The sequence below is a fragment of the Macaca thibetana genome, chromosome 9, assembly GCF_024542745.1.
Source record: "Macaca thibetana thibetana isolate TM-01 chromosome 9, ASM2454274v1, whole genome shotgun sequence".
Lineage (NCBI taxonomy): Eukaryota > Metazoa > Chordata > Mammalia > Primates > Cercopithecidae > Macaca > Macaca thibetana.
In genome coordinates this window covers 1,001,040-1,028,455 of record NC_065586.1, presented here as the reverse complement: position 1 = coordinate 1,028,455, position 27,416 = coordinate 1,001,040, and the positions used below count along the sequence as shown (strand labels likewise).

Here is a 27,416-nt window from a genome sequence, read left to right as displayed (position 1 = left end):
TATGCCCCCTCAAAACTGCATGTGCCTGCATACTTAATTGTATCAAAATGTACCCTTTAAACAGGTTACTACTGAGAACACTTTAATTTCAAGGATGAGGCACATGGGGGTGAGTTATTTCTGTAGTTTTTCTTAAAAAAAAATTATGTTTGCACACAGTTGGATGATAATGGCAATAACAACAGCAGCTGGTATTTGAGTGCCGGACACTGAGCTTAACAGTGCTGGGCACCAGGCTGAGCACCTCCATCCACTGTCATCCAACCTCATAACACCCCTATGACACCAGCACTGTTCCTCTGAAAAGACAAGTGCAGGATACTGCAGGCGTACATCTCTGTGCCAAGATGCAGAGCCTTGGCCTTGAGCGGTGATTATTATGATGCCCCTTGCAGAGGAGGAACCCATGGCTCAGAAACCCCAGTTGCCCCATGGTGGTGGTGCAGCTGGGGAAGATGGTGGCAGAATTCAACTCCAGTTCTTCTGATCCCAAGTTTAGAGCTTTTCCCACCACACAATGGCTACAATAAGGGATTTTCCTTTTCATGCCTTCATTCAAATTTGCCATCCGCCTTTAGGTAATTTGAGATTTAGAATAATTGAATAGTCAGATAATTTGAACTATTTGGTTGGACATCGGTTTTTACCAGTCCCTGATTTTGAAATGAATGATGCTTTATTGTAATTGTCAGAAAACAGGGCTCATTACATGACATAGAGACTGCCTCTTCCACAGAAACACAAAGGGATATGAAGATGGAAGTCAGGGAAGATCATCTTCCATTTTCTCTGATTATCCTGGAGGCTTTGGTTTGTGTCTGGCTGGACTTTCCTAGCAGTGTTTCTCCTACTTCCCGGGTCTAGACAGGATGGGTTGTTTGAAAGGGGGCTCCGAGGTGTGTCCCACCTCCATGTGGACTCTGGCCCTGCCTCCCTCTGCCATCTGCACTCCCAAGCCCCCTCTCTCCCGTGAGGCACCACCCGCCCCCACTGCCACACCACCCACTGCCAAGCAAAGTTCAAAGAGGAAAGGAGCCTGGGGACTCGGGGCATTGGTCCTGGATTCCGTGTTGCCCCACACACATGCAAATCTAACCTTTCTGATTTTTCAGTGGAATAAACCCGAAGACAGGATTTCAACAGGAAAATATTTACTAAAGGCTTTCTCCTTTATAATCTATGGATTTTAGTATCCCGCCTCTTTGGCTGAATGTCAATTTTACCCTGAGGACTACTGCTGCAAATTTGAGCACATTTTATTTATTCATGCCATTCAAAATATTAGTGTTGGAAATGAGTAAAGTTTGAGTTTTGCAATGTTCCCATTTAAAGTTCATTTTCCAATGTGAATGATGCTGGTAATTTGCCATGGTAATCAGAGCCAGCAGGCAAAATGTGGGCAACAAAAAGTGGAAGCTAATGGAGCAGGCTTTTGCTTTGCTTTTCTGTTAACCACAGGAATGCACAGCTCATCAAATATGGGGTCGACTCCCCACTTAACTCTGGAGCTGGAAGCACCTGGTTGTCACTATCATGTAACGAGAAACCACACACCCTCTCCTCTGACCATTGCTGGTCCAGTGTGCAGCCAGTGCCCATTTGTGCATTCATAGCTTCAAGGCATCTCAGACCTCTGCTCTGAGGGCTCCAGGCAAAGCCTCAGGACATCACCAACGATTCTCCAGAACCCCCACCCACCCAGTCCCACCTACCACCATTGTCCCTGTGAGAAGCCAAGCTGCTTTTTAAGGGTTCACAGGAGGGGCTCATTTCCCCATGGTGTGAGCTCTTTCCTGGGAGGCGTGAAGACTCATGGAAGACATATTAACCCTGCGCCGCTGCCAAGAGACCCTTCAGCAGGCATTTTCTAAATGGCTAAATCACCAACAATAACAGGTACAGCCGATGTCTCTCTTTTTCCTCTGTAAAAAAGAGTTTATGCTACAGATGACTCTTCTGTTGCAGGCTTTTTTGAACAGTTTTAGAGTCTCTGTGCAGGGCTTTCTATATTGCAAAGCACCATCTCACCTGCCCCCAGTCCAGCCTCTCTCGGCCCCTCCCCAGCCGCTCACCTGTCTTCTGCAGGAGCTGGGGCATCTGGACCGCAGCCTATGCCTTCATGACATTGTAGGGGAGTTGCCACTGGGACTGTCACTGTGCCTCCCCTCAAGGACTGAAGGTGGACCAGACCATGAAGGTCTCTAAGGCCCACCTTCCCCTCCCACTTAAGGACTGGAGTTGGACACCACAGATGTGCTGAGTTCTTTATCTTGAGGATTTACAGTGTATGGTTGGATTTGTTTTCTAAGACCGTCTGGGAATCCACCTCAAAAGAGCATCAGATAGTGTCCATGAAGATAGGCTGCCGCAGCTCAGATTCAGACCTGAAACAACCCCATTTCTGCCTCAACTACTTGCTTGCTTTAGACCTTTAGCCGACCTACCAAATCTCCCTAAACCTCTTTTGCTGCTGTTATAAAATGGGACAGTTCTTCACACAGTTGTTGGGTGGATTAAATAATGTGTTAACAGTTCCCAGCAGGGATCTCAGTCGAGAGCCATGCAGGGTGCTGCCCATGCTGTGGGTGGAGGCAGCCATTGGTAGCAACAGCTATAGTGCAACAGTTTGACCTTCCTAGCCCTGAGAGCATCCTCATAATCCAGCTTACATCTAGGGTGCTTGAAGCAAAGCAAAACAACCAACTGCTGACCCTACCATGGCTGAGATGTGCCCTCGGTGCCAGGCCCTGGATCACTGTCCTCACCAGGACATGTGGCCCCTCACACAGCTGCAGACCCAGCCCTGTCACCCTGCTGGTCAGGGTCGCTCAAAGGACATCCATGTGCCTGGGTGACGTCTGAACTTCACGCGGGAGCAATCTCTGCCTGTTTCTTGTGCTGATGTATCCCTGGCAGGTATAATTGTGCTTGACCCTGAGAAGCACAATTCATAAATATTTGATGAATTAACAGATGAACTCCTTGGCCTGGAATCAAGACCCTACACTCTCCTGTAGTGAGTGGCCCTTTCAGTTTAATTTCTCATAACTACGTTGCACAAATTCTTACTCAGGCCAGGCTGATCTACTCTTTGTTCTTATCACAGAAACAAATGTTTCCACCTCTGAACTGCTTTAGGCTACGGCTTCTCCTACGTTTTTATGGTCATTTAATCCCTGACAATTTAGATTATGTGATTCCTTCAAAGACCAGAAAGAAACTCTCTTCCAGGGAGCCTTCCCTGACTACCCCACTCCCAGTGCCTACCCAGAAGTGGCCTCTTCCTCCTGCAAGTATCTGTACAGGTCCAGTGAGCCACGTGAAGGACACAGGCCATAGGCTGTCCACACTGGTTATTCTCATGATGGACAACACTCCACCTTTTATAAGCCACATGAAGGACACAGGCCATAGGCTGTCCACACTGGTTATTCTCATGATGGACAACACTCCACCTTTTATAAGCCACGTGAAGGACACAGGCCATAGGCTGTCCACACTGGTTATTCTCATGATGGACAACACTCCACCTTTTATAAGCCACGTGAAGGACACAGGCCATAGGCTGTCCACACTGGTTATTCTCATGATGGACAACACTCCACCTTTTATAAGCCACATGAAGGACACAGGCCATAGGCTGTCCACACTGGTTATTCTCATGATGGACAACACTCCACCTTTTATAAGCCACATAAAGGACACAGGCCATAGGCTGTCTACAGAAGTCATTCTCGTGATCCAACACTCCCCAATGAACCACATGGAGGGCATGTGCCATAGGCTGTCCACACTGGTTATTCTCATGATGGACAACACTCCACCTTTTATAAGCCACATAAAGGACACAGGCCATAGGCTGTCTACAGAAGTCATTCTCGTGATCCAACACTCCCCAATGAACCACATGGAGGGCATGTGCCATAGGCTGTCCACACTGGTTATTCTCATGATGGACAACACTCCACCTTTTATAAGCCACGTGAAGGACACAGGCCATAGGCTGTCCACACTGGTTATTCTCATGATGGACAACACTCCACCTTTTATAAGCCACATAAAGGACACAGGCCATAGGCTGTCTACAGAAGTCATTCTCGTGATCCAACACTCCCCAATGAACCACATGGAGGGCATGTGCCATAGGCTGTCCACACTGGTTATTCTCATGATGGACAACACTTCACCTTTTATAAGCCACATAAAGGACACAGGCCATAGGCTGTCTACAGAAGTCATTCTCGTGATCCAACACTCCCCAATGAACCACATGGAGGGCATGTGCCATAGGCTGTCCACACTGGTTATTCTCATGATGGACAACACTCCACCTTTTATAAGCCACGTGAAGGACACAGGCCATAGGCTGTCTACAGAAGTCATTCTCGTGATCCAACACTCCCCAATGAACCACATGGAGGGCATGTGCCATAGGCTGTCCACACTGGTTACTCTCATGATGGACAACACTCCACCTTTTATAAGCCACATAAAGGACACAGGCCATAGGCTGTCTACAGAAGTCATTCTCGTGATCCAACACTCCCCAATGAACCACATGGAGGGCATGTGCCATAGGCTGTCCACACTGGTTATTCTCATGATGGACAACACTCCACCTTTTATAAGCCACATAAAGGACACAGGCCATAGGCTGTCTACAGAAGTCATTCTCGTGATCCAACACTTCCCAATGAACCACATGGAGGGCATGTGCCATAGGCTGTCTACACTGGTTATTCTCATGATGGACAACACTCCACCTTTTATAAGCCACATAAAGGACACAGGCCATAGGCTGTCTACAGAAGTCATTCTCGTGATCCAACACTCCCCAATGAACCACATGGAGGGCATGTGCCATAGGCTGTCTACACTAGTTATTCTCATGATGGACAACACTCCACCAATGAGCCACCTACAGGACACGTATCCTACAGGTGGCTCACTGTGGAGTATCCTAAGCTGTGCACCTACAGATGGCTCACTGTAGGACACGTATCCTAAGCTGTGCACACTACCATTAATTCACAGGATTGTTAACAAAGATAGAGATCATTGCAGCCCCTTAACCATAAAGTGGTTTATGAGTATTAATTGAAAAAAATGCACCTAAAGCATTTAGAAAGTGTCTGGCAAGTAGCACGATGTCAATGACCTTAGCTAGAACTCCTATTAACCAATAGAAATTTAGTAGAAACAATAACCACCTGTCCACAAGGTCTGTGGTATATTGCACAGGTGTGACATGTACAGGAGAAAGAAAGACAAGCATACGAATTATGCCAGGAAAGACACAGCTTCAAAGTGCTGTAGGACACCAAGGGTTCCCATGCTGGGAAGCCTTTAAAAAGGAGCTGGCATTTGACCTCCATAGAGAAACACAGGTTTGTCTACCTTCTATGATGCAAGTTCAAGTGGACAGAATTAGGAAGTACATGGTTTTTGAGCAGCCTAGGAGCCTCTGTAGAGCTTCTGACGTAAGCACTGAATTGAAAGATACGACAGAAAGGTGTGGATTGGTCATAATACACAATGAGATAACTCAGTCCTCCGGGTTATGGGCACCCTCTTCCCTTATTTTAGAAAGGGACCATGCAGTATAACTTGGCCCATGTTCTCAAAACTCTAAATCTGAATGCATTTATCCATCCTAGGAGATGAAATGAACCCCTTGCAGGCCCATGAGCATATTCTGTAATTTGCATGCATAAAACTAATCAGGCACAAGCTTATTTTTGAGCACTTTAGCTGCTTCTCCTGTAAACCAAGTGCCAGGTGGGGAAGAAAATCACATTATTGCAAAGTCTGATTAGTTGGGTTTGCAGTAACCAAAGTTGACTGTATATATTATATCCCAAGTGATTAAAACATTAAAAATCCCTAGTGTTAAAGAAGTATGTCTCCCTATATGAATTCTGAGCTGCTATCTAGCTTCTAACATCCTATGTCATCAATGACAATGTCATTTACATACAGTAATTCAACTATGGAAAACTACATAGAGCTGCAATCATGTATGTGATTTAATTAAAAACCAATCACTTAAAATACCCGTGGTGCAGTAGACACAGTTCTGTGGAGAGACCCGGAAAGGGTTTCATTGGGGAAATGGAAGGATGCAGTGCAAAAAAGCAAGATCTGTGTTGAAAGTCATGTTGGTTATCAGTAAGATGGGTTTGTGTGGACAAGCACAGAAATATTTCAGGTCTCTGAGCACCATGTAAACACCAAGGTGTTCCCAAAAGGACGGGGAGGGGAAGAAGATCTGCAGTGAGTAAATGGGACCCCAACACAACCCATTCTAACCCCACTTCCCGGAGAAAGAGATTAATTACTCAGACAGTGAGGTTATCACTGGAGCTGAGCTATGCCAACCTATGGGGACCCCAGCCAGGAGGTGAGACTTGCTGAAGCCGTCATGGGAAATCATGCTGGTTAAATATCAAAGAGAGAACATTTAACCAGCTCACTACAAATCTTTCTACATTTTAATTAGTTAACCACCCAAAGTAAGGAAAGTTTTTTAAATTTTTGCTTTTCTCTTTTTACATTTACCTTTATAAAATGTTAGTTGAAAAATATGCTGCATATAAGTGTCAAGCACCCCTCAATTTAAAACTTAAAGAATAAAGAGAAAAGGATTATAGAGGAGGAGATGAGGTTGGCTTTTTAAAAGGAAAAAAAAAAGTTCTCATGGAAATTTCCTGGGCTTAGGAGTGTAGCAAGAGCAGTCACCCAGGAATCTAGTGCCATGTCCTCTCCATGTGACCCTGCAGTCCCTGAGGGGCAGGATGCTGGGTCATTCTGGGGCGACAGTCTCTGTGCACCCCTCAGGGCTACTCCTGAGCCCTGCTGGCACCATGCTGAGAAATCATGCAAATTATCTTTCACCAAGGCTGGACTTGCATGAGAGCTGGACCAATTCTCAGAAACAAGTGCTGGAGCTATCCAATCCACGTCTTTCCACTGGACCAGGATCGACCAGCACAAAGCATATGAGCACATGGTGCTTTGCCTGGGCCTCCTATTGCATATCTGAATCCACAAACCACCAATACACAGAAATCTAGCATTCCATAGTTGAGACCCTAATAATGGCTACTTTCATAACAAAAATATTTTCTACTGGCCAGCAGAACAGTGAGGAGGAGCTAATCCCTGAGGCCTGGGGATCCCCCAGCACATGCTCAAGACCTGCCTCCAGGCCTGAAGAGCACCTAAATGGAGATGAGGTCATCATCTGGACCTACCGAACATGTGACATCAGCAATAGACCAGCTCATCATGGATCCACCACACATGTCAAATCAATCATGAGTTATGGTGCAGAGACTTTTGCTATTTATAAGTTGTAAGACTTTATGCACTATTTGCATAAGTCTTCAATTCGATTGCCACGTTTTCTTTGTCTTTTTCTCATGGATTTCTCTCCTGTGTGACTCAGAGTTAATAATGTTGTTGCTGTAACCCACAGCCCCAAAGCCAGTGGCGCACTATAAATAAGCTGTGCAGTGCTCGGCTTGTAGCTAACTCCTTCACCCTGGCCCCAACCCTCTCGTGGCTCCATCCTGGGGTTCTCTGAATCCAGCTTGTAAGGAGGGAAGAGGGAAACAAGGGATTGATGAAAAGGAGGAAAAGAGCCTCAGAGGTGAACACAGCATCACTTAGGAATTTCAGGATCCACACCTAAAAATGGCAAACACAATTTCCTCCAGCATTCAACAGGCAGCCCTGGTCACACAGCCCTCCTCGATGCTGGAAGCAAGGAGATGTTGTCATGTGTCGAGGAAGGAGAGGGACAGTCCACACCTGCATGTCCACATGTTTCTGGATAAAGCCTATGAGGGGCAGAGAGCAAGTGGTGCCTGCCCCTAAGGTGTACCCACCAGGCTAATGCATGACACGGGTTCAGAAAGGGAGCTGCTCAGGTGACATCATGTTTTGTTCGATGGAACTAATGTTCATGTCCCCCGAAATTCATATGTTGGAGCCCTAATTCCCAGTGTGGCTGTATTTGGAGATGGGTCCTCTAAGGAAGTAGTTCAGGTTAAGTGAGGCCGTGAGTGGGGCCCTGATCTGATGGGATTAGTGTCCTTGTAAGAGGTGACACCAGAGAGTGAGCTCACTCACTCTGAGCCAAAGAGGTCACGCTGCCACAGACATTCAGCTGAGAACATCCTGTCCCTGACCTCCCCCAAATTCATGTCCTTCTTGCATGGCAAATGCACTCATCCCATCCCAACAGCCCCAGAAGTCTTAACTCATTCCAGCATCAACGCTAAGCTGTGAAGTCCAGAGCTTCAACAAAACATCACCTGAATCAGGAATGGATGGGACTCATGGTGCGATTCGCCCACCCTGAAGCTGAGCTCTCCTCTCCAGCCGTGAACCACGGAACCCAAACAGGTTCCATGTTCCCAAAATACAACAGTGAGCCAGGCATGGAGTAGACGTCCCTTTCCAAGAGAGAGAAAGGGGCAACAGGGAAAGGGTGGCAGGGCCCAAGCAAGTCCAAAACCCTAAGGAAGTACTTCAGGCAAAATGAGGTAATGGAGTTGAGGCAGCTGATCCAGTGGATTAGTGTCCTTATTAAAGATGACTCCACGGGCCGGAGACGGTGGCTCATACCTGTAATCGCAGCACTTTGGGAGGCCAAGGCAGGAGGATTGCTTGAGCCCAGGAGTTTGAGACCAGCCTGAGCAACATAGTGAGACTCTACCTCTATAAAATATTGAAAAATTAGCCACGTATGGCACCCTGTGCCTGTGGTCCCAACTACTTGGGAGGCTGAGCTAAGAGGATTACTTGGGCTCAGGAAGTTGAGGCTGCAGTGAGCTATGATCACATCACTGTGCTACAGCCTGAGCAACAGAGTGAGACCGTGTCTCAAATACACACAAATGAACAAACAAATAATGCCACGGAGTCTGGTCCTGCTCAATCTTCATGCATACACAAAGGAGAGGTCATGTAGCACATGACAAGATAGCGACACCCACAGGCCAAGAGAAAAAGCCTCAGAAGGAAACTGGCCTGGCCAACACCTTGATATTGAACTTCCAGCTTCAGAACTGTAAGAACGTTAATTTCCGTTGCTTAAGCTGCCCAGTCTATGGTATTCTTTTACGGCAGCCCCAGCAGATGAAGACAGTGTGATAAGGTTGAGGAAAAAATGCTGATAATAACTGGTTGAAAAAAATAATAACCAACTTTTTTCTGAAATTTTTACTTGTTAGACAGTTTATCCCTGAGAGTTGCACTTATCCATACACACAGTCATTCATCCGAGAGGTACGCCACTGTTGATGACAGCCGTGATCACTCACGGTGCTATGGCAGGACCATGAAAATGCAAAACGCATCCAAGCCATGCTCCCAGCCACAGATGCAGCACTGCATGGGAGTCACATCATAAAACATGAACTGTTAGGTAATCGTGCAGGAAAAAACATGAATCGGCCCCTACATGAATGTTGCTGGAGTTCTAAAGGCAGTGGATTACAGATGAGGGAGAGGACCTCCAAACAGGGGAACAGGAAACCTTTTGGTCCTAGGAAGGAGTTTTGGAGACTGAGGCAGGGCAGGACATAATGGATTGAGAAACAGGCTATGCCATTTAAAAAAAAGAACGAAATCATGTTCTTTGCAGCTACAGAACGTAGTCCTAAACGAATTAACAGAAACAGAAAGTCAAATACCGCATGTTCTCACGAGTGGGAGCTAAACATGGGAGTACTCCCAGATATCAAGATGGGAAGAGCAGACACTGGAGAATACTGGGGGGAGGGAGGGAAGGGGATGAGAAACTAACTACCAAGTACTGTGCTCACTACCGGAGTCACCCGTACACCAAACCTCAGCATCACTCAAACCTGCACATGTACCCACTGAACCCAAAATATAAGTTGAAATTTTAAAAAGGAAAAAAGGACCAGGTGTGGTGGCTCACCCCTGTAATCCCAGCACTTTTGGGAGGCCAAGGTGGGAGGATCACCTGAGGTCAGGCATGCTAGACCAATCCGGCCAACACGGCAAAACCCCATCTCTACTAAAAAATACAAAATAAAATAAAATTAGCCAGGCACAGTGGCACGCACCTGTAGTCCCAGCTACTCAGGAGGCTGAGGCACTAGAATTCCTTCAACCTGGGAGGTGCAGGTTGCAGTGAGCTGAGATTGGGCCACTGAGGTCCAAACTGGGCAACAGAACTAGACTCTATCTCAAAAAAAAAAAAAGAAAGAAAGAAAAGAAAAGAAAAAGAAAGAAAGGAAGAAACGGGCTGTGGAGTCGGAAATGTGTGGACCTGGGGAGAGGAAGTGCCATGTCCTTGAGGGTGCCATGGCCGCTGCCTGGAGTCATCCTGCAGGACTGAATGTGCACACGTGAGTGCCATGGCCTCCCGGTTGGCAGCTGTGCCTCCCACCTCCTCCAGCTGGGGTGGGTGGAACTGTCCAGCCAGCAATGTCTCCATTCAGCTCTGTCAGTTCAAGGCTGTCTCTACCAGCCAGGGGCTCTTGTCACTCTGGAAGAAGGCTGAGCATTGCTGTCCACCTGGCATCTGCTGGCCATGCAAGCCCTCCCCAGTGAGTCGAGGAGGCCTTCATCTGTGGAAATGCTGACACCCAAACCAAATGTGATTCATTCCACCCCAGCTGTTCCTCAAATGACCCCACAAGGGAGCAGCCGAGGCTCAGGCTGCTTGGTTCATAGTAGGAGCCTAGGGCAGGGGTGTAGGCCTGCAGGGTGTGGAGAGTGGGTGGCGAGGCTCCACCACGGTCCCCCCTCCAAGGGCCGCTGCCTTCTCAGGGTGCCGGCCACCTTCACCCGTGTTCTGTCCCAGCCGTGGCTGCTCGAACCTGCACCCAGAGGCAGAAAAGCCTGCAGCCATCCTTGAATTCAGATCCTGCTTGTCCTCAGAGCAATCTGGTCACCAGTTCAGTGCAAGGGTCAAGGTCAAGACAGCTGGGGTAATTCCCGTCTCTGCCACCCCCTGCCGTGTGACTGGTTACGTTGCTTCAGTAGCTAAAAAGGATAATATTGGCACTTTCCTGGGCCGGTAATGCGCCTGCTCAGAATGAGTCCCTGCTGTCACTGTTTGTGTGTCTTCCCATCTCTAAGGGGACAGAGCACTCCCTCGGTTTCCACAGTGAAATCTATTTTTGCACGCACTGTTATGACTCATTGGTCTGGGACCATCCTGATGTCCTGTGCTGGAGCCCCTCAGGCAGACACAAAGTGACACAGAGAGTCCTCCTGTGCTGGACAAGCTATCACTTCTTAGACATTCGAAACTTCATCCTAAAAAAACCAACAAACAAACAAACAAACAAAAAAACAAAGAAACAGCTACACACATCATTTGGAATAACTCCGGAGCACAGCGGGTGCTGGAATCAGATGGCTGGCACCATAACAGCTGTTTTAGAAGCAAAAGATGTAGTTCTGTCCTCGAATCAACATTAACACCCATGAATCACCCAGAATCGGATTCCAGAGCGGGAAACAACAGTGAACCCCGTGGGGCAGATGTGGACCCCAGGCTGCCACAGCCACCGCCCGGGCTGGGGAAGTGTCCCCATGCCTGGAGTCCAGGACGCCTGTGCAGTGAAGCTGATCGGTGCTGCCCTCGCCTGCCCATGTGCCGTGGGGCCGACCGGCGGGAGAGCAGCCTGCATTCTGTCACCTGAGAAAGGGAAGCTCTCCTACTCTTCCTTCAAGGTTCATCTCAGACATCAGCTTCAGACAAGGCTTTCTAGACCCTCTGCCCAGCGGGGAGCCCTTCAGTGCCCCGTCCCCTTTACCGGGCCGGTGAGGATGAGCACCCCAAGTCAAGGCCCCACGCCAGCCTCCCCATCTCCCAGACCTGCTGGCGCCTACAAGTCCCGGGCCTGGCAGAGGTCCCACCCGTCACCTGGTCCCAGAGGCAGGGCTGCCCCGTCAACCCTGTGCCTGGATGCTTCCCCTGGGAGACGCAGGACGTCCTGGCAGGATGGGACTGGCGGTGCACGCCCTGCAGGAGCCTGTGGTGGGGCTGCCGATGTCACCTTCGCCCGCTTTCACGGTGCTCAGAAGCTGATTTCTCGAGGCCCGAGGTGATAGCTGAGGCCTCTCGGGGCTCCAGGGCTCTGTGGGCCTCTGTCCCCTGCATCTTCTTCTCCACCCCAGCTTAGAGCTCAGCCTGCAAGCTCGTGGGGGGCACAGGGAGGGGCCGGACGACCTCACAGCCAGGCCTGACCTTTAGAGTGGGCAGCGCCAGCCTTCTAGGTGAGAATCAAGGACTGTCACGAAGGCTCCCGCCTGCCAACCACCTTGTGGATGTCATTCATGGCTACTGTGTGTGATTTGGCCACCAAGGAAGACCAGGTTATCACAGGGGCCTGGTCCAGTGACTGGAGCCTGTAATCCCAGTGCTTTGGGAGGCTGAGGTGGGAGGATTGTTTGAGCCCAAAAGTTCAAGGTTGCAGAGAGCCGTGATGGTGCCGCTGCACTCCAGCCTGGGCAGCAGAGACAGACCCTGTCTCAAAGAAAAAGAAAAAAATTAAGAGTTATGCTCTCCCTTGACAGCATGCATTGGAAGAGTAAACGAGGGTGCAGCAGGTTGAACAGTGGCCCCAGAAAGACACATCCAACCCTGTGACGGTGACTGAGAAAAAGTTCTCTGCAGATATCCTCAAGTTAAGGACTTCGAGATGGCCTCATCCTGGATTGACCAAGTGGGCCCTCAATCCAATGACAGTTGTCCCTACAAGAGGCAGAAGAGCAGACACAGACACAGAGGAGAAGGCCACATGGGGACAGAGGCGGAGACTGCAGTGATGCGGCCACCACCCAGGGACGCCCGGAGTCCTGGAACTGGGAGAGGCAGGAAGGAGGCTCCCCAGAGCCACAGGAGGGAGCATGGTCCCTGGACAGCTCAGTCTCAGATTTCTGCCTCCAGAGCTGTGGGAGGATGAATGCCTGCTGTTTAAAGACCCCCAGTTAAGGGTATTTTTCCAGCAGCTCCAGGACACAGCACATGGGGTGTCCAGGACACAGGTTTCCCTCTCTGGACCTGATTCCAGACATGAAAGACAGGACAGCCGGGAGCAGCCTCGGCCGGGAGCACCCAGGAAGACTCCAGGCGCACAGCAGTCCCTGAAAGGTCGGGGTCCCGTCTCCCTCTCAGGCCAGCATTGTGCCCCTCAGGGGAAGCCTAGCTCATCTGCCATCTGTCCTATGTGGGGCTTCCGTATGGATTCACGGCACAGTGGGAAAACGAGCTGACATCACCTACGGGCTACAGTGGCTCGGGGCCCTCAAACCCGGGGGTGAGCAGAGGAGACTGCACCGGGCCCTGCACTTCTGCCCTTTACTGCAGAAGAATTAAGAGGGAGAGGGGCTAGGTTGTTTTGTGGCAGGTTTTTCGCTTCTGGCAGGCAGGGCTGTTTTCACACAAACATGTTTTATTGCCTACAAGTGGGATTTTTAAACACTGTCTATCTTTCTTATCGTTATTAATCAGAGAGCTGTCCTTATCAGCAGCAACGCCTGCACAGCATCAGCGTCCGCACACGCCTGGTGGGAGTGTGGAAACTGGGCCCAAGACTGCACAGTATCAACATCAGCACATGCCTGGTGGAAACGCGGAAACCCGGTCCATCAGAAAAAGGGACTGTTTCCTGCCTCATGGATGAGATGATGAATTGATTTTGCTGCTCAGAGGCTCGGGCAATGCCTGTGGTGACTGGGGGAGACGATGATAATGATGAAAATAATAAGAGTAACAGTCACAGCCGTCATCTCTGAGCACTTCCTACCAAGTGTGGGGCACTGCGCTGAGCACTTAAGATGCCGTATTACATTTAATCCTTACAAAAACACCATAAGTGGAAATGAAGATGATTCGCTTGTAAATTAGGAAATGGGCTCTGAGGTGTTAATGACTCACCCAGGCCCCTGTGTGGCAGAACTGAGGGTCCAACCAGGTTTCCCTACTCCAAGGCCTGCAACAGCTATGCCAGCCATACTGCCCCCAGTGAGAAGCTTGGGGTCCCACGTCAAGGAAAAGGCAGTGCTGCAGCCTTGGGCCCAGAGGAGCCGGGAAAAGGATGGCCACAGAGCCACACTCTGGCTGCCACATGCTACTGTGTGTGCTGCCTTTCCAGAGACCAGGAGTCGCCTTATCACTCATCAAATTATGTTAAGGGGTGTGCAGGGGCACACGTGTATGTGTGTACGTGTGTGCACATACGCACGTGTACCTGTGTGTGTGCATGTGTGTGCATATTCCTGTGTGCATGTGTGCCCTAGGTGCGTCGTGTGTTGCATGTGAATGTGTGCATCTGGTGCATGTGCAGGAAGGTGAGAAGAGGTTGTGGAGTGAGCCACAGCGCCAGCCATTTAGCCAGGAGAGCAGCCTGAGACTGCCGGCTGTGTAGACGCTGGCTCTGGAATACTCAGAAGACTGGTGGCCCCTCATCCCTGTAAAAATCCCCTCCTCCTCCCTGAAAGACTCCTCCAGCTGCTGCTCTGAGAGGCAGGGAGAGGGAAGTGGACACTGTTTCCATGGGGAGGTCGATAGAGCTCAGGGTTTCTGCTGAGAGCAACGCTGAGGTTAACCACTCATAAGCTACTCAATATGATTCTGAGTTTTGGGGGCACAGCCAGAGAGAGGCCACGTGTGGCCAGTGGGGGACAAGGCTGTGAGAAGGGGAGGAGAGCAGGCCCAAGTGTGGCCACATGGGGATGAGGCTAAGGATGGGGAGGACAGTGCCCATCATCCTTTGCGGCACCTGCTTAGCCCAACGTGGAGGCCTGTGCTTGTGTCTTTCAGGAATTCGCAGACTCCATATCCCAGCTGGTCACACAGAAGTTCCGCGAGGTGACGATGGACCTCACGCCCATGCACGCCCGCCACAAAGCTCTGGCAGGAATCGTCATGACCAAAGGTAGCCGCCTCCTCTTTTCCTGTGGGCATTTTCATCTCTAAAGAAAGGAGCATTTGCATCTACCTGATCTTGGAGGCCAGAAGGCTCTCTCTTCCACACCAAGCTGTGGCAAAGAAAGACAAAATATTATAGGATACACAGAGATCAGTGGCCAGAGCGTATTAGCAGGAAAAGCCATCCTGACCATGGTGCTGTGATTAGGCTGCCAGGGCCCAGCTCTGCACAAACATCCCCCATCTCTGGGGGGCCTGGCCAGTCCCTTCCGGAGAACCCAAGTCTCCTGAGAGTCCTGAGTCCCTCTCGTTGGGGTGTAACCCACCCCGGAACGCTCTCGTTTCTGCCAAGATTCCCCATCCCAAACACCCAGGGAGTGAATTCCACTCTAAGAAATATGGGTGACCCAGCCGCGAGGGGCATGCTGACAGCCAAGGAGGCGGCATCTCCAGTCAGCCAGGATGGGGGAAAATGAATGAGGGCTAAATTTGATGAGTCAGCACTGTGGAAATGACAAGCCACCAACCCATTAATAACAAGCCAGCGGGTTATTTGAATTCAACCATTTCCATTTCCAAAGTTTTTCACAACTGTGTAATGACCTCCTTGTCACACTCATTACACTCTCACACACTTGAGAGTCGTTACTGTAAAATAGTAACTGACTTTTGGATTAAGTTTCACACACACGCTTGCTCTGCATGTGCCGGCAAAATCTAAGGTGGAAAAAGACCATCGACCTGACATACAAACATATTTATATTGAAAAATAAAGGACCAGATGACTGGCATGGTTCTCAACCATGCTGGGCCGGCAGGGTCCTCTCCAATCTTACTGGGTGTGGGAATATTGGAACCCAGCACCCAGTGCCATGTCTTGGCTGTGTAATCTTCCCAGTGTGGGCCTCCTGGTAAAATGAAAATGAAACTGCTTCCTCACAATGTAACTGGGTGAGATCTAGAATATGAGATGCTTTGAAAGGTAAAGTTGTTTTATAAATAGATCATGCAATATATAAATATACCAGACCCGCCCTGACCACCAGCACCTGCCCCACCTTTGAGACACAGATGACATCTGCCTCTTTGTGGAATTAGGAATGTTCTAAATTGAGGGCTAAGAGTTCACCTCCACCAAGCTCATCCCTGCTGGAGGTGACCATTCCTTCATCCTCCAGTATGCAGCCATCAACTGGGCACCGCCATACACTGGGCACTGCTCTGTAGGCCCACGGGGCTGCAAGGAAGAGACGGCCCCCACTCAGGGTACAGCAGTCTCACTAAGGGAGCAGTGAGTTTGGCAGGCCAAAAGCATCATCCTAGCACAGAATCCAGCCCCACCTGCACAGAGCTCTGCGACTCATGGCCAGCCACTGAGCCTTGCTGGGACTCTGTTCTCTCACCTTTAAAAACAGGGATAACAGCAACACCTACCTGATCAGGTTATTTTGATGGCTAAATGTGTTCATGTATTTCTAGCTCTTAGAAAGTTACCTAGCCCATAGCAAGTACCATGTAAGTGTTAGTTAATTATTGGTAATGGCACTGTTTCATTTACAAATTATTTAGTCAGTGCCTGGCATACAAAGTTCTGGGGAAACAGCAGAGAACAAGAGACCAAACACCCTTGTGGCTCTTATATTCCAGTGGGGAATGGTTCTTAAAGAATAATTTAAATCCAATATAAAAGAACTATAAAAGAACTATGTACACACAGAGTTGTTGGTCCATATAAACAAAACTTTGGTAAATTTTAAAATGTGGAGTGTTACAGAGATTTCTGCTACAGGTTTCTAAATAACTCAGTTTAAATTAGTGTCCTGGTCTGAAAGGAAAGGAGGGAGGGTTGGGGGAGGGAGTAGAAGGGGGAGGGGAGGGGAACCAGCCACCCTGGCTTCCTTATTGTGCAACGCACTTCCAGCCCCAGAAGCATAAGTCAGTATGACTTGGAAAGTAATTTTTTAGCATTTCTCGGCTCCAGAACTGTGATTGTCCAATATCTTTCCATCTTTCTGGGAAACAAATCTGGCAAGTTTTGGAAGCTACTCTCAAACTTCATGTGGAAAATAGTAATGTTTTACAGAGGCTTCTGGGGAAATGATACTTCTGAGTTGCCAGTGAATACAATGCTTTATGTGTAGGCAATTTATCTACATGAATTAAACTTATTATATGAAAATGAGACTTCACAAGGTAGAGCTTCACTAATTAGTGACTTCTGAATGCTGAAGAATAACTTGCTGAAATTTACTTTCCTATTGTAAAGAGATAAACATTGATTTTAAAAAATTAGAAATGTGCAAAATTACTAATACAAATATTTTTAGATACTCATTTACTTAAAGTTGATGTGCCATTTCATCTTAATTCTAGTTCAGTTATTCAAGCAAATGCCTAAGAAATTCTCAGAGTAATGTGTCTTGTTCTAGTTGCTGTATATGTCACAATGTTTTAAAATTAAACTTATTTTGAAATAAAACACAATTTGCCACTCCAGTGGATGGGATGCCAACTCTCTCACATTAATTAGCTCCTGAAAGTTCTGTTTATGAATCAGAGACCATTTCTTTGCCATTATGAGAAATATAATCAGAGAAATATATACTTATGAACAGAAGTTTTATTTTTATCAAATTAATGCAGTCATATGGTAGAGATTCTAAAGAACTTCTGAATGAAAAGCCATATTCTCCCACTCCACCCCTCACTCCCCTTCACTCTCAGAAGCCACTCTAACCATTTTAAATTTTGTTCTTGTGACTCTAAGTACTATATTGCTTCTATATTTCTAGATTTTCAGTTCTAGATAACATCTATTGACTCTTGCTATTAACATTTGATACTTTTTCATTTTCCATTATTGTTTGTAATGCACAATTATAGATAATAAACCTTTATTTCTCATTGCATCAAATTTAGAAGGTGTGGGTTCACTCCGTTCTGTGCATTGAAGGTGGCAGCCCTCAGCCCCTTCCCCACTTCTCCCAATTACATGTTACATCTTTACACCATCATCACTGGTATTTATATCCTTTCTTACGCCCATAATTAAGTCTTCTCTATTTTGTCTTTTGAGTGATTGTAAGAGCTGAACAGCATCTATCTGATGAGAGTATTGTAGATATTCCCACCACAGAGCCAAGCAGAACCACGTTTAACCTTCCCAGGACAGTTCCCCTGAAAAGGGAGCCTGGCTGCCTGGCGTCAGGACACACAGAGGCTCTGCCTACACCCCCAGCTCCAAGTTGTGTTGTGTTTAAGTTTGATTCACGTGTGTTGCTAGACTTGCTTATATCACTTTTGAAATATTGTGCTTTTTTTTTTTTCTGGAATGTCTTCTTTTTTCTTACTGAAAAAGAAGAGAGAGGAAGATTGTGCCTTTACCATACATGCTGTCACGAGGCCTCCAGGGAAGCATCTTGCAGAGGGTACCTGCCTCTCTCCCGGAGAACTCCCCAGCCAGGCCCACCGAGGCACATGCTCTGCAGACCCCGCGTCCTGCTCTTCCAGTGGGACACCATCTCCGAGATCATTGTCTTCTTCCCTGCTTTGTCTCCCCTCATACAGAGCTTCCTCAAGCATCATCATCTACAATGGGAGATCAACTTTGTGAATATTCCCACATCTCAAAATGCCTTGATTTGCTTCTCATCCGTCTCAATAGGTTCCCAGGTGGGGAATTCTAAGCTTTCAATTATTTTCCCTCAGTATTTTGAAGCAATGTTTCCATTATTTTTTATCCAATATTTCTGACCTGCCTCACATTTTCTCTGCAGTGACCAGCACCCATCCCTACCCGGGAGGGGGAAAGGTCTTTTTTTAACTTGGATTTAAGAATATGTTTAGGTATGAGCCATTCACCTCTCTTGACATATTTAAGCTATTCGTATATTTTCACGTCATTTGTGTTAAGAATTCCTTCATTTACACACATTTCTGTTAAATTTTCAATACTCTCTATTAATCTTCTGCTTTTACTTTTTAAATTTTGGTCTCTTCATTCTTTTACTCGATGTTTTTGGAGATTTCTTAAATTTATCCTACAGCTCATCAACTGCCTTTCCCTCCTAATTTTTGCAACCTATTTTCATTATTTGAGTCTTTCACTTACCCTCCATTCTTCCTTTTTCATAAAGGGCGTGGACTGTGTCTTCCGGGGGAGCCTCTCGTTCTGTAGCTGTAACTTCTGTTCAACTCCTCTGAGGAGACGCCCTGGCCCGTGTCCTCCAGGCCAGGGGCAGTGGCTTTCTGTTTCTCGTGGTCTTTCTCCCGTGTCCTGCTCATGGCTCTCGTCTGAATACACACACTTGTGAACGAGACGTTAGATTGGTATCGTAGGCGCTGGCCTGGTGTCTTCTGCGGTGTCTTCTGTGGCCAGCTGGTCCTTCTCCCACAGGCTCCCGCCCGGATGGGAAGGCGGCGCAGGGCCCATTTCCATCAGCTCAGGTCTCCTTAGGATTCCCGGCAGGCGCCCCCACCCCGGCCAGCGCCAATGAGGTGGGGTCCCAGCCGGCCCTGGACCCTTCTCAGGTGGTCCTTCCCTCCCTGTAGCGTGAGACTCCATCTTTCATGCTGAACAAGTGCTTCCACCCTCAGACATTCTCCCCAGTGAGCAGGACGCTTGGCCAACTGCCGCAGCCATTTATTAAAAATAATCCTGTGAGCCTTATGCCAGGAGAACACGCACTGCTGCCCCCGGACCCGTAGCCACCGAACCTGGGCCCTCCCAGGCCTGACCTTGAAGGCAGCTGCTCTCTCTGCCACTTGGAAGCTTTGCTCTCATTCTCTCAACTCCTTCTCTGCTCCGACTCACACGCCATCTTCTCAGAGGGCGTGGACTGTGTCTTCCGGGGGAGCTTGGACACTGCTCAGGCCATCTCCTGGGAGGGCGTGGGCCCTTGCTCAGGTCTTCGGAAGGAGCCTCGCCATGCTCAGGCCGTGTCCCGGTGGAGCGTAGACCTGACTGAGGCCGTCCCCCGGGAAGCTGTGGACCCTGCTCAGGCGGTCTTCCAGGAGGGCGTGGGCCCCCTCTCAGGCCGTCTTCGGGGGGATCGTGGGCCTCACTCAGGGCGTCTTCCGGGGGAGCGTGGGCCTCGCTCAGGGCGTCTTCCGGGGGAGCGTGGGCCCCCTCTCAGGCCGTCTTCCGGGGGAGCGTGGGCCTCCTTCAGGCCGTCTTCCGGGGGAGCGTGGGCCCCCATATCAGGCCGTCTTCCGGGGGAGCGTGGGCCCCCATATCAGGCCGTCTTCCGGGGGAGCGTGGGCCCCCATATCAGGCCGTCTTCCGGGGGAGCGTGGGCCTCCCTCAGGCCGTCTTCCGGGGGAGCGTGGGCCTCCTTCAGGCCGTCTTCCGGGAGAGCGTGGGCCCCGTCTCAGGCCGTCTTCCGGGGGAGCGTGGGCCTCCTTCAGGCCGTCTTCCGGGAGAGCGTGGGCCCCGTCTCAGGCCGTCTTCCGGGGGAGCGTGGGCCTCCTTCAGGCCGTCTTCCGGGGGAGCGTGGGCCCCCTCTCAGGCCGTCTTCCAGGGGAGCTTGGGCCTCCCTCAGACCGTCTCCCAGGAAGCTGTGGACCCCGCTCAGGCCGTCTCCCAGGAAGCTGTGGACCCCGCTCAGGCGGTCTTCCGGGAGGGCGTGGGCCTCCCTCAGGGCGTCTTCCGCGGGGGCATGGGTCCCACTCAACCGTTCTCTGGATCACACAGTAGTTCAGCTTTGTTACCTCCCGAATCCTCTCGTTTCACCGGACAAAGAAAAGCAAATGTTCTCCCCATCCTCTTGAACCCTGACAGCACTTACTAGCCAAGCTGTCAGGGTACAGCTTTATTTAGAAACTCTTGTGTTTCATGAGAGAATGATTCTTAAAGGGGCTGTTGATAGTGATGCCTTGCATTTAATATGCAGATTTACAGTTTTGACAGCATTTTTACATACACTAATCAGTTTGATTGACATAACCCCGATAAATGGGGAAGGCAGGAATTCTTATTAACGCTTTAGGAAATGCAGACACCAAGATCAAGAGGCCAAGTGGCTTTCCTGACGCCCTGCGGGCTGGGCAGAGCTGAAACGTGGAGCTGATGGTCCTTTATCCTTCGCGGCTCCAGGTTCCTGTTGGAAGTAGGCATCAAGGCCCGGTGGTGACCACGCATTACCTCTTTATGGGAAATTATTTTTCTGAGTTTATTAAGTAAATAACTAGAAAAAAAGGAGTTTTCTAGAGTACATTTTTAGGGGTTCGTGTTTAAACTTTTGCTAGTCTAGCCTACAAAACATGTTCTGAAACCATGGCTTTTATAAATATTCTTTCCCATCTAAACTAAGGTCCAGTTTTATCACGCCACAAATTTCTTGGACTTATAACTGCCCTGGAAAAATGCACATTTCTTGAAAACAGCCTGGTAAAGTTGAACTTTGTAAAAACAGCCCAGGACAACAAGGAAACCCTTCTGAGGGAAGTGGTCTGGCCTCTTTTATTAGGGAAAATACAGAAGTGCCAATTAATTCCACGACGGAACATAAGTTTTCCAAGTTTTGAAATGTAGACTATGTTTTGCTTCATATGTTTGGCTTTGAACCTAAAATGAGCACATCAGATAAAAAAAGTGTCTGTACTATCTGTGCCATGCTTTTGGCTTGAATAAAGAATTGTGTTATTGTGTTGTACCAGATAAAACTGGTTATCAAACATGATTTTCCCATTTGCACTTTAGAAACCATGACAGTTTAAATACAGTTAAAATTTCTCTTTCCATCATACAAAGAGCATCTGTGTAAGTTCATCTTCACAAGGACCTAAGAGAAGCGGAGTATAAGGAGTTTATTCCCCCAATTTTTCAAAACCTTTGCTTTCATTGTCTCCCCTGAATGACTGGCAGTCACTTTGATCTTAAAATTAAAAGCAAGGTATTTTTATTTGCATCCAGTCGGGCATGAGGAAGATAAGCTGAAACAAATGAACTGGACAAAAAACCTTAAACAGAAACCTCATGCTGTGATGAAAGATGGCGAATTATCATCTGTATTTCAAGGAATTGATTTTAATGATTGCTAAGTGGATACCGAGAAATGTGAAGCTGATACTGTGTCTCTGTGGGTCTGTTCAGGCACATTAAGATTCATGGAGGCCGACAACCCAGTATAATAAGGAGCACTGATGGGCAATTGATTTTAAATCTTTGGTTTAAACTGTTAGGTTTAAACTATAAGATGCAGGATGGATTTCACTACACCAATGCTGACCCTTGCGTAGTGTGAATGCTGACACATTTCTACTAAACATCCCTCCTAAAAATGGAGAGGAAAAGAAAATTAGTCACTGACTGGACATTTGTTCCACCCGAATCCCACTTATGGCTCATTTAAATAGTTTAGCCTGGAATAATTCACAGGGTGCCGATGAAAACCCTCAAAGCTGAATTAACTAAGGAGAGGACTGGCAGCCCTGGCCGTGAGTTAAATCCTCACCAAATGCCTTCATTTATCCCAAGTAAGGAAATGGGTAGATGGAAATAACATGAGAAAGGGAGGAGAAAATATTTTTGCTACACTCTCTCAAGGTCTAGTACTCCAATCAAAGCTGTTCAAACACTTCTGCACTTCTCTGATTATTAACTCATAACTGAGCATTCAATTCTATCTTTAATCTAATTGTCCAAAAGACTTCACCGAGAAAAGAAAATCCAACACTATATCTCAAGGCAACACAACTAAACTCATTTTATTCTGGTCTCTTTGACTATGAGTCTTTTTTTAATGGAAGCGTAACAGTAACTTTGTTGGTGAAAAAATAAAGGACACTAGCATCCAGTGTTTACCTGCGTGCCAGGCAATGTTTGGGGTATGTAAAGCCACATTCTCCTGTTATTCAACAAGCTAAAATATTCTTATGTTTACCCTAACCATGCTCTGTTTAAGCACAGTTAGGAAAGAGGGCAAGAAAGAAAAAGAGAGAGTTAGGGAGGGAGGGAGAGAGAAAGAGAAAAAGAGAGAGTGAGGAAAGGGAGGGAGAAGGAAGAAAGAAGCTTCATGAAATGACTGTGTGTTATCTGTGAGCAGGAGTTATCATCATTGACCGGGTCCCCACTGTGTGGCTGGAGATATTAAAGATATTCTAAAGGATTTGGGCTAATTAGTGAACAAATGTGAAACTGAGTGAAGCTGTAACCCTCTGAAATAAGTGTGGACTTTCAAATGCATGCACTTGGGGTCATGGTTTACACTCCCTCATTCCCTAGTAGACCCTGTATTTAAAATTTCAAGATGTGTCCGTCTGCATTAGGTGATATTGAAAGGGCTTCCCTGCAGAAACACTGGAGGAATCTGTGGTGCTGTTCCAGACACATCCACATTGGAACCTGGGGGTAATTCACGCCAAGAAACAGGGTCTCATGACTTCACACAGCAAAATGGAGGTCTCCTGGCTTCCTGCCCTATACTGCTATAACCAAACTTTCCTCTCCCCGCACCTCTCTTTCCCACACACCCTCACTGCACACCATGTCTGTATCTCCTTCTGCTGCTCCGTTGGACTTTTGAAGTCCTCATGCACAGTGCTCTGGACCCAGCCCCTGCAGCGGCTTCACCACACTGATGACAGGAAGAGGTGTGCATGGAAGCAGGCTCCCAGGTTAGAGAGGCGGTGGGCATCTGATCCCTGAGGGCTGACCCTGAAGAGGAAGGGAGGCGAGGTCTCGGGCTGAGGAGGAGCTCCTGATGGAAGAAAGCAGTCTCAGCTTTGGGGCCATGCTGGCAACAGGTGGCTCACGGGGGAGCTAGTCATTGACAAGGTCAGTGGAGGGCAGAGAAGGGGAGGAGAGCATGAAGCTATGATCGACAGTGGGTTCGGGGCAGCCTCTCCACCTTAGGTCAGTGCCTACCTATGTCATTGGGTCATTACCCAAGAATGAGGGCTCTAACTAGCCAGCCAGATTTGAGCCCAGGGGAACTCACAGCTCAGTCAAGAAAAGAAGAGAAAGTATTGGAGGTCAGCAGAGAGGGCGTGGCGCTCACAGGGCCTGAACAAAGCTCCCCTCTGAGCTGATTCAAATATGATCTTCTTAAAAACAGAACAAAAATGAGCATGTCAAGTGGTTGCTTACAGATGAAGAAAGCACCGTCACTTACAAGATTTAGCTCATGAATTATTTAGGAGCTCTGGCTTCATGCTCTCATTATTTCTGGTTTTAGCACCAGTGAGACCTTGTCAGCCATCCTCGGTAGGAGAAGGAAGAGACCGTTCATCGATCAGACCAGGTGTTTCCTATTTGTTCCTTTGATATAAAAGAATGAGTTACTAATGGGGTGAAGAGCTTGCTCAGCCCAATGCAAATGTGGAGATAAATAGACTTTTCAATCTATTAATTGCAAAGCGTTCATTGTCATTCTACCTCTTTCTTGGGGGTAGGAAGAGGGCATTGAATATATTTACTAAATGTGAAATTACCATATTTATATCCAGTGAAACCCTCGCAGTGTTGATGTTGAGGAACATAACTAATAACCTTCTCATAAGCTCATCTGGCCTGATCTTTTGATGTATGTGGTGTCCTACCCCAAATTCTATGCATTTTGCAGTTGTATCCACTCGGAACGCCACTGGCTGCAGGAGGTGAGATAGCTGATTAGCAGTGTTGCAAACAAGCACCTTTTTACCTTTTTATTGTCTCAGTGACCAACAGTGGCCCACGTGCCAGACAGTGGTGGCAGGCACCATTCAGGCCCCTGTGGTTTCAGGATGTATCACCCCCTGGTCACTCCTCATCCCGCCTGCTGCAGGCCACATTCCCAGATCCCATCAGGGCAGGAGGAGGACATTTTCCATCCTGAAGACTTCTTTTGGCCAGGATTTTGCTGCTGGCCGCTCAGCTGTGCAGGAAGTAACAGGGAGAGCTGGAAAGGGAGAGTTTTACATCTCAGTCTCCGCAGCAGGGCCAGTGAGGGAGGATGGCTTGGAGCAGCTGGATGTTCAAGAACCAACACTGGTGCAGGTATCCATAGTGCCTGCTTACATCTCCTAGAGCCTCAAGTCCCTCTTCGTTACTGAGCTGTAATACTGGGCAATACTCCAAGTTGAGCACCGTGCTGGGACGAGTGTGGAGAGGACTGTGCAGCAGCAAATACTGCTGCATCTGCCTATCCATTCTCATGCCCCAAAAGTATACTTTGGAAAAGTCAAGTTAATTCAGTAGGAGAATGTGCCAGATGTGCCGTTGTCATGTAAACAGTTAGGTCCCAGGGCTGACACATGGTTGTCAATGTGCTTGCTTGCCTGGACGCTGCCTATGTCAGTGCCTAGCTTGTCTGCCCTCTGATGGGGCTGTAGTGTGTTTGACTCACCATGAGTCACAGACACACATGTGACGTGTTGTGGGATGGATCCCCTCCACTCTCATAAGGTTGCACTGTCTAGTGAACCACACAGCTGGCTCCCCACCCAAGGCCCACAGAAAGGTCACTGGCATCTCCTGAGTTTCCTCCCTCTCACCTCTAACCTCACCGACAGCCCATCAGGTTTGGAGAAGTTCCATTCCCTGAGGGGGAACAGCAAAGAGTGTTAACCAGCTGACATCTGGTCACATCTCTGTCCACAGGCTGACCCTCTTAGGGTTGTAGAGGGGGCCACAGTGCCCGAGGCCATCACAGGTGGACAGCAGCCGGCATCAGCCTGGCATGGTTTCTGGGCTCTCTTAGTGCCTTTGCCATGTTGTATGTTATGTGGAGTGAGCAGCATGTTGGATTAGTGTGTAGACCCAGCGCTCTCACATGTGCCTGGCACAGAAGGCTTGGCGAGTGTCAGCCACACTGAGGAGGACAAGATACATGAATGGCACCCAGGGCCAGTGACTGCCTCATTTCCTGTCAGAGCAACATGTGAATCTGTGTCTACAAAGCAAGCCTCAGTCATTTTGGAAGGAAAAAGAATGAGTGTTAAAACAGCAGAGTTATTCATGTCTAACATTCCTGGGTCCAAGCACTCCCTCATGTTTTGGCCCCATGAAGAGCTTGGAGCATTGGCTCTGCTTGCTTCCTCACTGGGACTGAGCCCCGGCATGACTGGCAGTCTCAGCACCTGAAAGTGAGGGTGGCATGTCCTCTGGGAGCATTTTATAAGGAAATTAATGAGTATGTGATTACTTTGCTTATCCTGACAACTAAGGGCTGAGGCTGAGAAACCCTGGCTTTCATGGCGTATTCACACAGTTGGACAGAGTCAGCATTTGGGATTCACTAATCGGTTGCCCACCATTCTTTGAAACTCAGGTATAGCAAATGGGGACCATAGCATCTGTGGATGCCCACTGAGTGGGTTTTCTTTGTAGATGTCTCTGAATCTACTGAGCACCATATGTGTGCAACGTTCAAGAGAAACTGTCCCTCAATTCAATGGTTTCTCATTCAAATTGCCAAACCAAAGAATCCGCCTCAGTGAAGAGCACCTGTTCCCAAACTGCATCCAATGACATCACACAGCCAAGTGAAAAAATGAATATTCTTCATCTGCTTTTTTTCACATACTTGTGCTCCCCAAATTCACCTGGCCATAAGAATAACCTGAAAATATTGCCTAAAAACAGATTTTCAGGAACCTCACAAGGAGACACTCATTCAATAGTTTTGGGGTTCTTGGTTGGTAGGAAGCTGGAGCCACATCTGTGATTTCAACAGTGACCAAAAGATTCCTCTGATCACACAAGTATAAGAAAGAATGGCCAAAACTTGCTTGACATCTTTTATGCAGAGAGCAATTCTCCCAGTTCTGGTGAAGGCAACATGGTGGACAAGGCTTCTACCCATCATCTCCACTCAGGAGTACCTAGGAAGAAGGTAGACAGTTCTGATGATGTCACCCACACAACAGGAGGCCCTCCAGAAACTACTACTGCCCCACAGGCACTGGAGTTCTACACCAGTAACCACACAGATTCACCCCATCCTAACCACACAGCCCACTATGACCTAACCACAGAGCCCACTGCATTCTAACCACGGAACCCACTGCATCCTAACCAGAGCCAACTGCATCCTAACCAGACTGTGGCATCCTAACCACAGAGCCCACCATATCCTAACCACAGAGGCCTCTGCATCCTAACCACAGAACCCACCATGTCCTAACCAGAGTCCTCTGCATCCTAACCACAGAGCCCACCACATCCTAACCAGAACCCACCATATCCTAACCAGAGCCCTCTGCATCCTGACCACCAAGCCCACCTCATCCTAACCACGGTGCCCACCTCATCCTAACCATGGAGCCCACCTCATCCTAACCACAGAGCCCACCGCATCCTAACCATAGCCCACCATAACCTAATACAGAGCCCTCTGCATCCTAACCACAGAGCCCACCACATCCTAACCACAGAGCCCACTGGATGCTATCCACAGAGCCTACCACATCCTAACCACAGATGCCACCACATCCTAACCACAGAGCCCACCACATCCTAACCAGAACCCACTGGATCCTATCCACAGAGCCCACCGCATCCTAACCATAACC

At 48.4% G+C, this 27,416-nt stretch overlaps 2 protein-coding genes across 2 annotated transcripts in view; both read left to right on the top strand.

Annotated features, from left to right (window-relative positions):
* The window catches only part of DIP2C (disco interacting protein 2 homolog C), an 840,898-nt gene that overhangs the window by 70,426 nt on the left and 743,056 nt on the right, over positions 1–27,416 (top strand). The gene's annotated exons all lie outside the window — the stretch shown is intronic.
* Positions 1–27,416, top strand: part of ADARB2 (adenosine deaminase RNA specific B2 (inactive)) — a 526,169-nt gene that overhangs the window by 436,605 nt on the left and 62,148 nt on the right. The window contains exon 4 of the mRNA XM_050805463.1: positions 14,816–14,930. Coding sequence (XP_050661420.1) covers positions 14,816–14,930 — 115 coding nt within the window. The remainder of the gene's footprint in view (positions 1–14,815; positions 14,931–27,416) is intronic.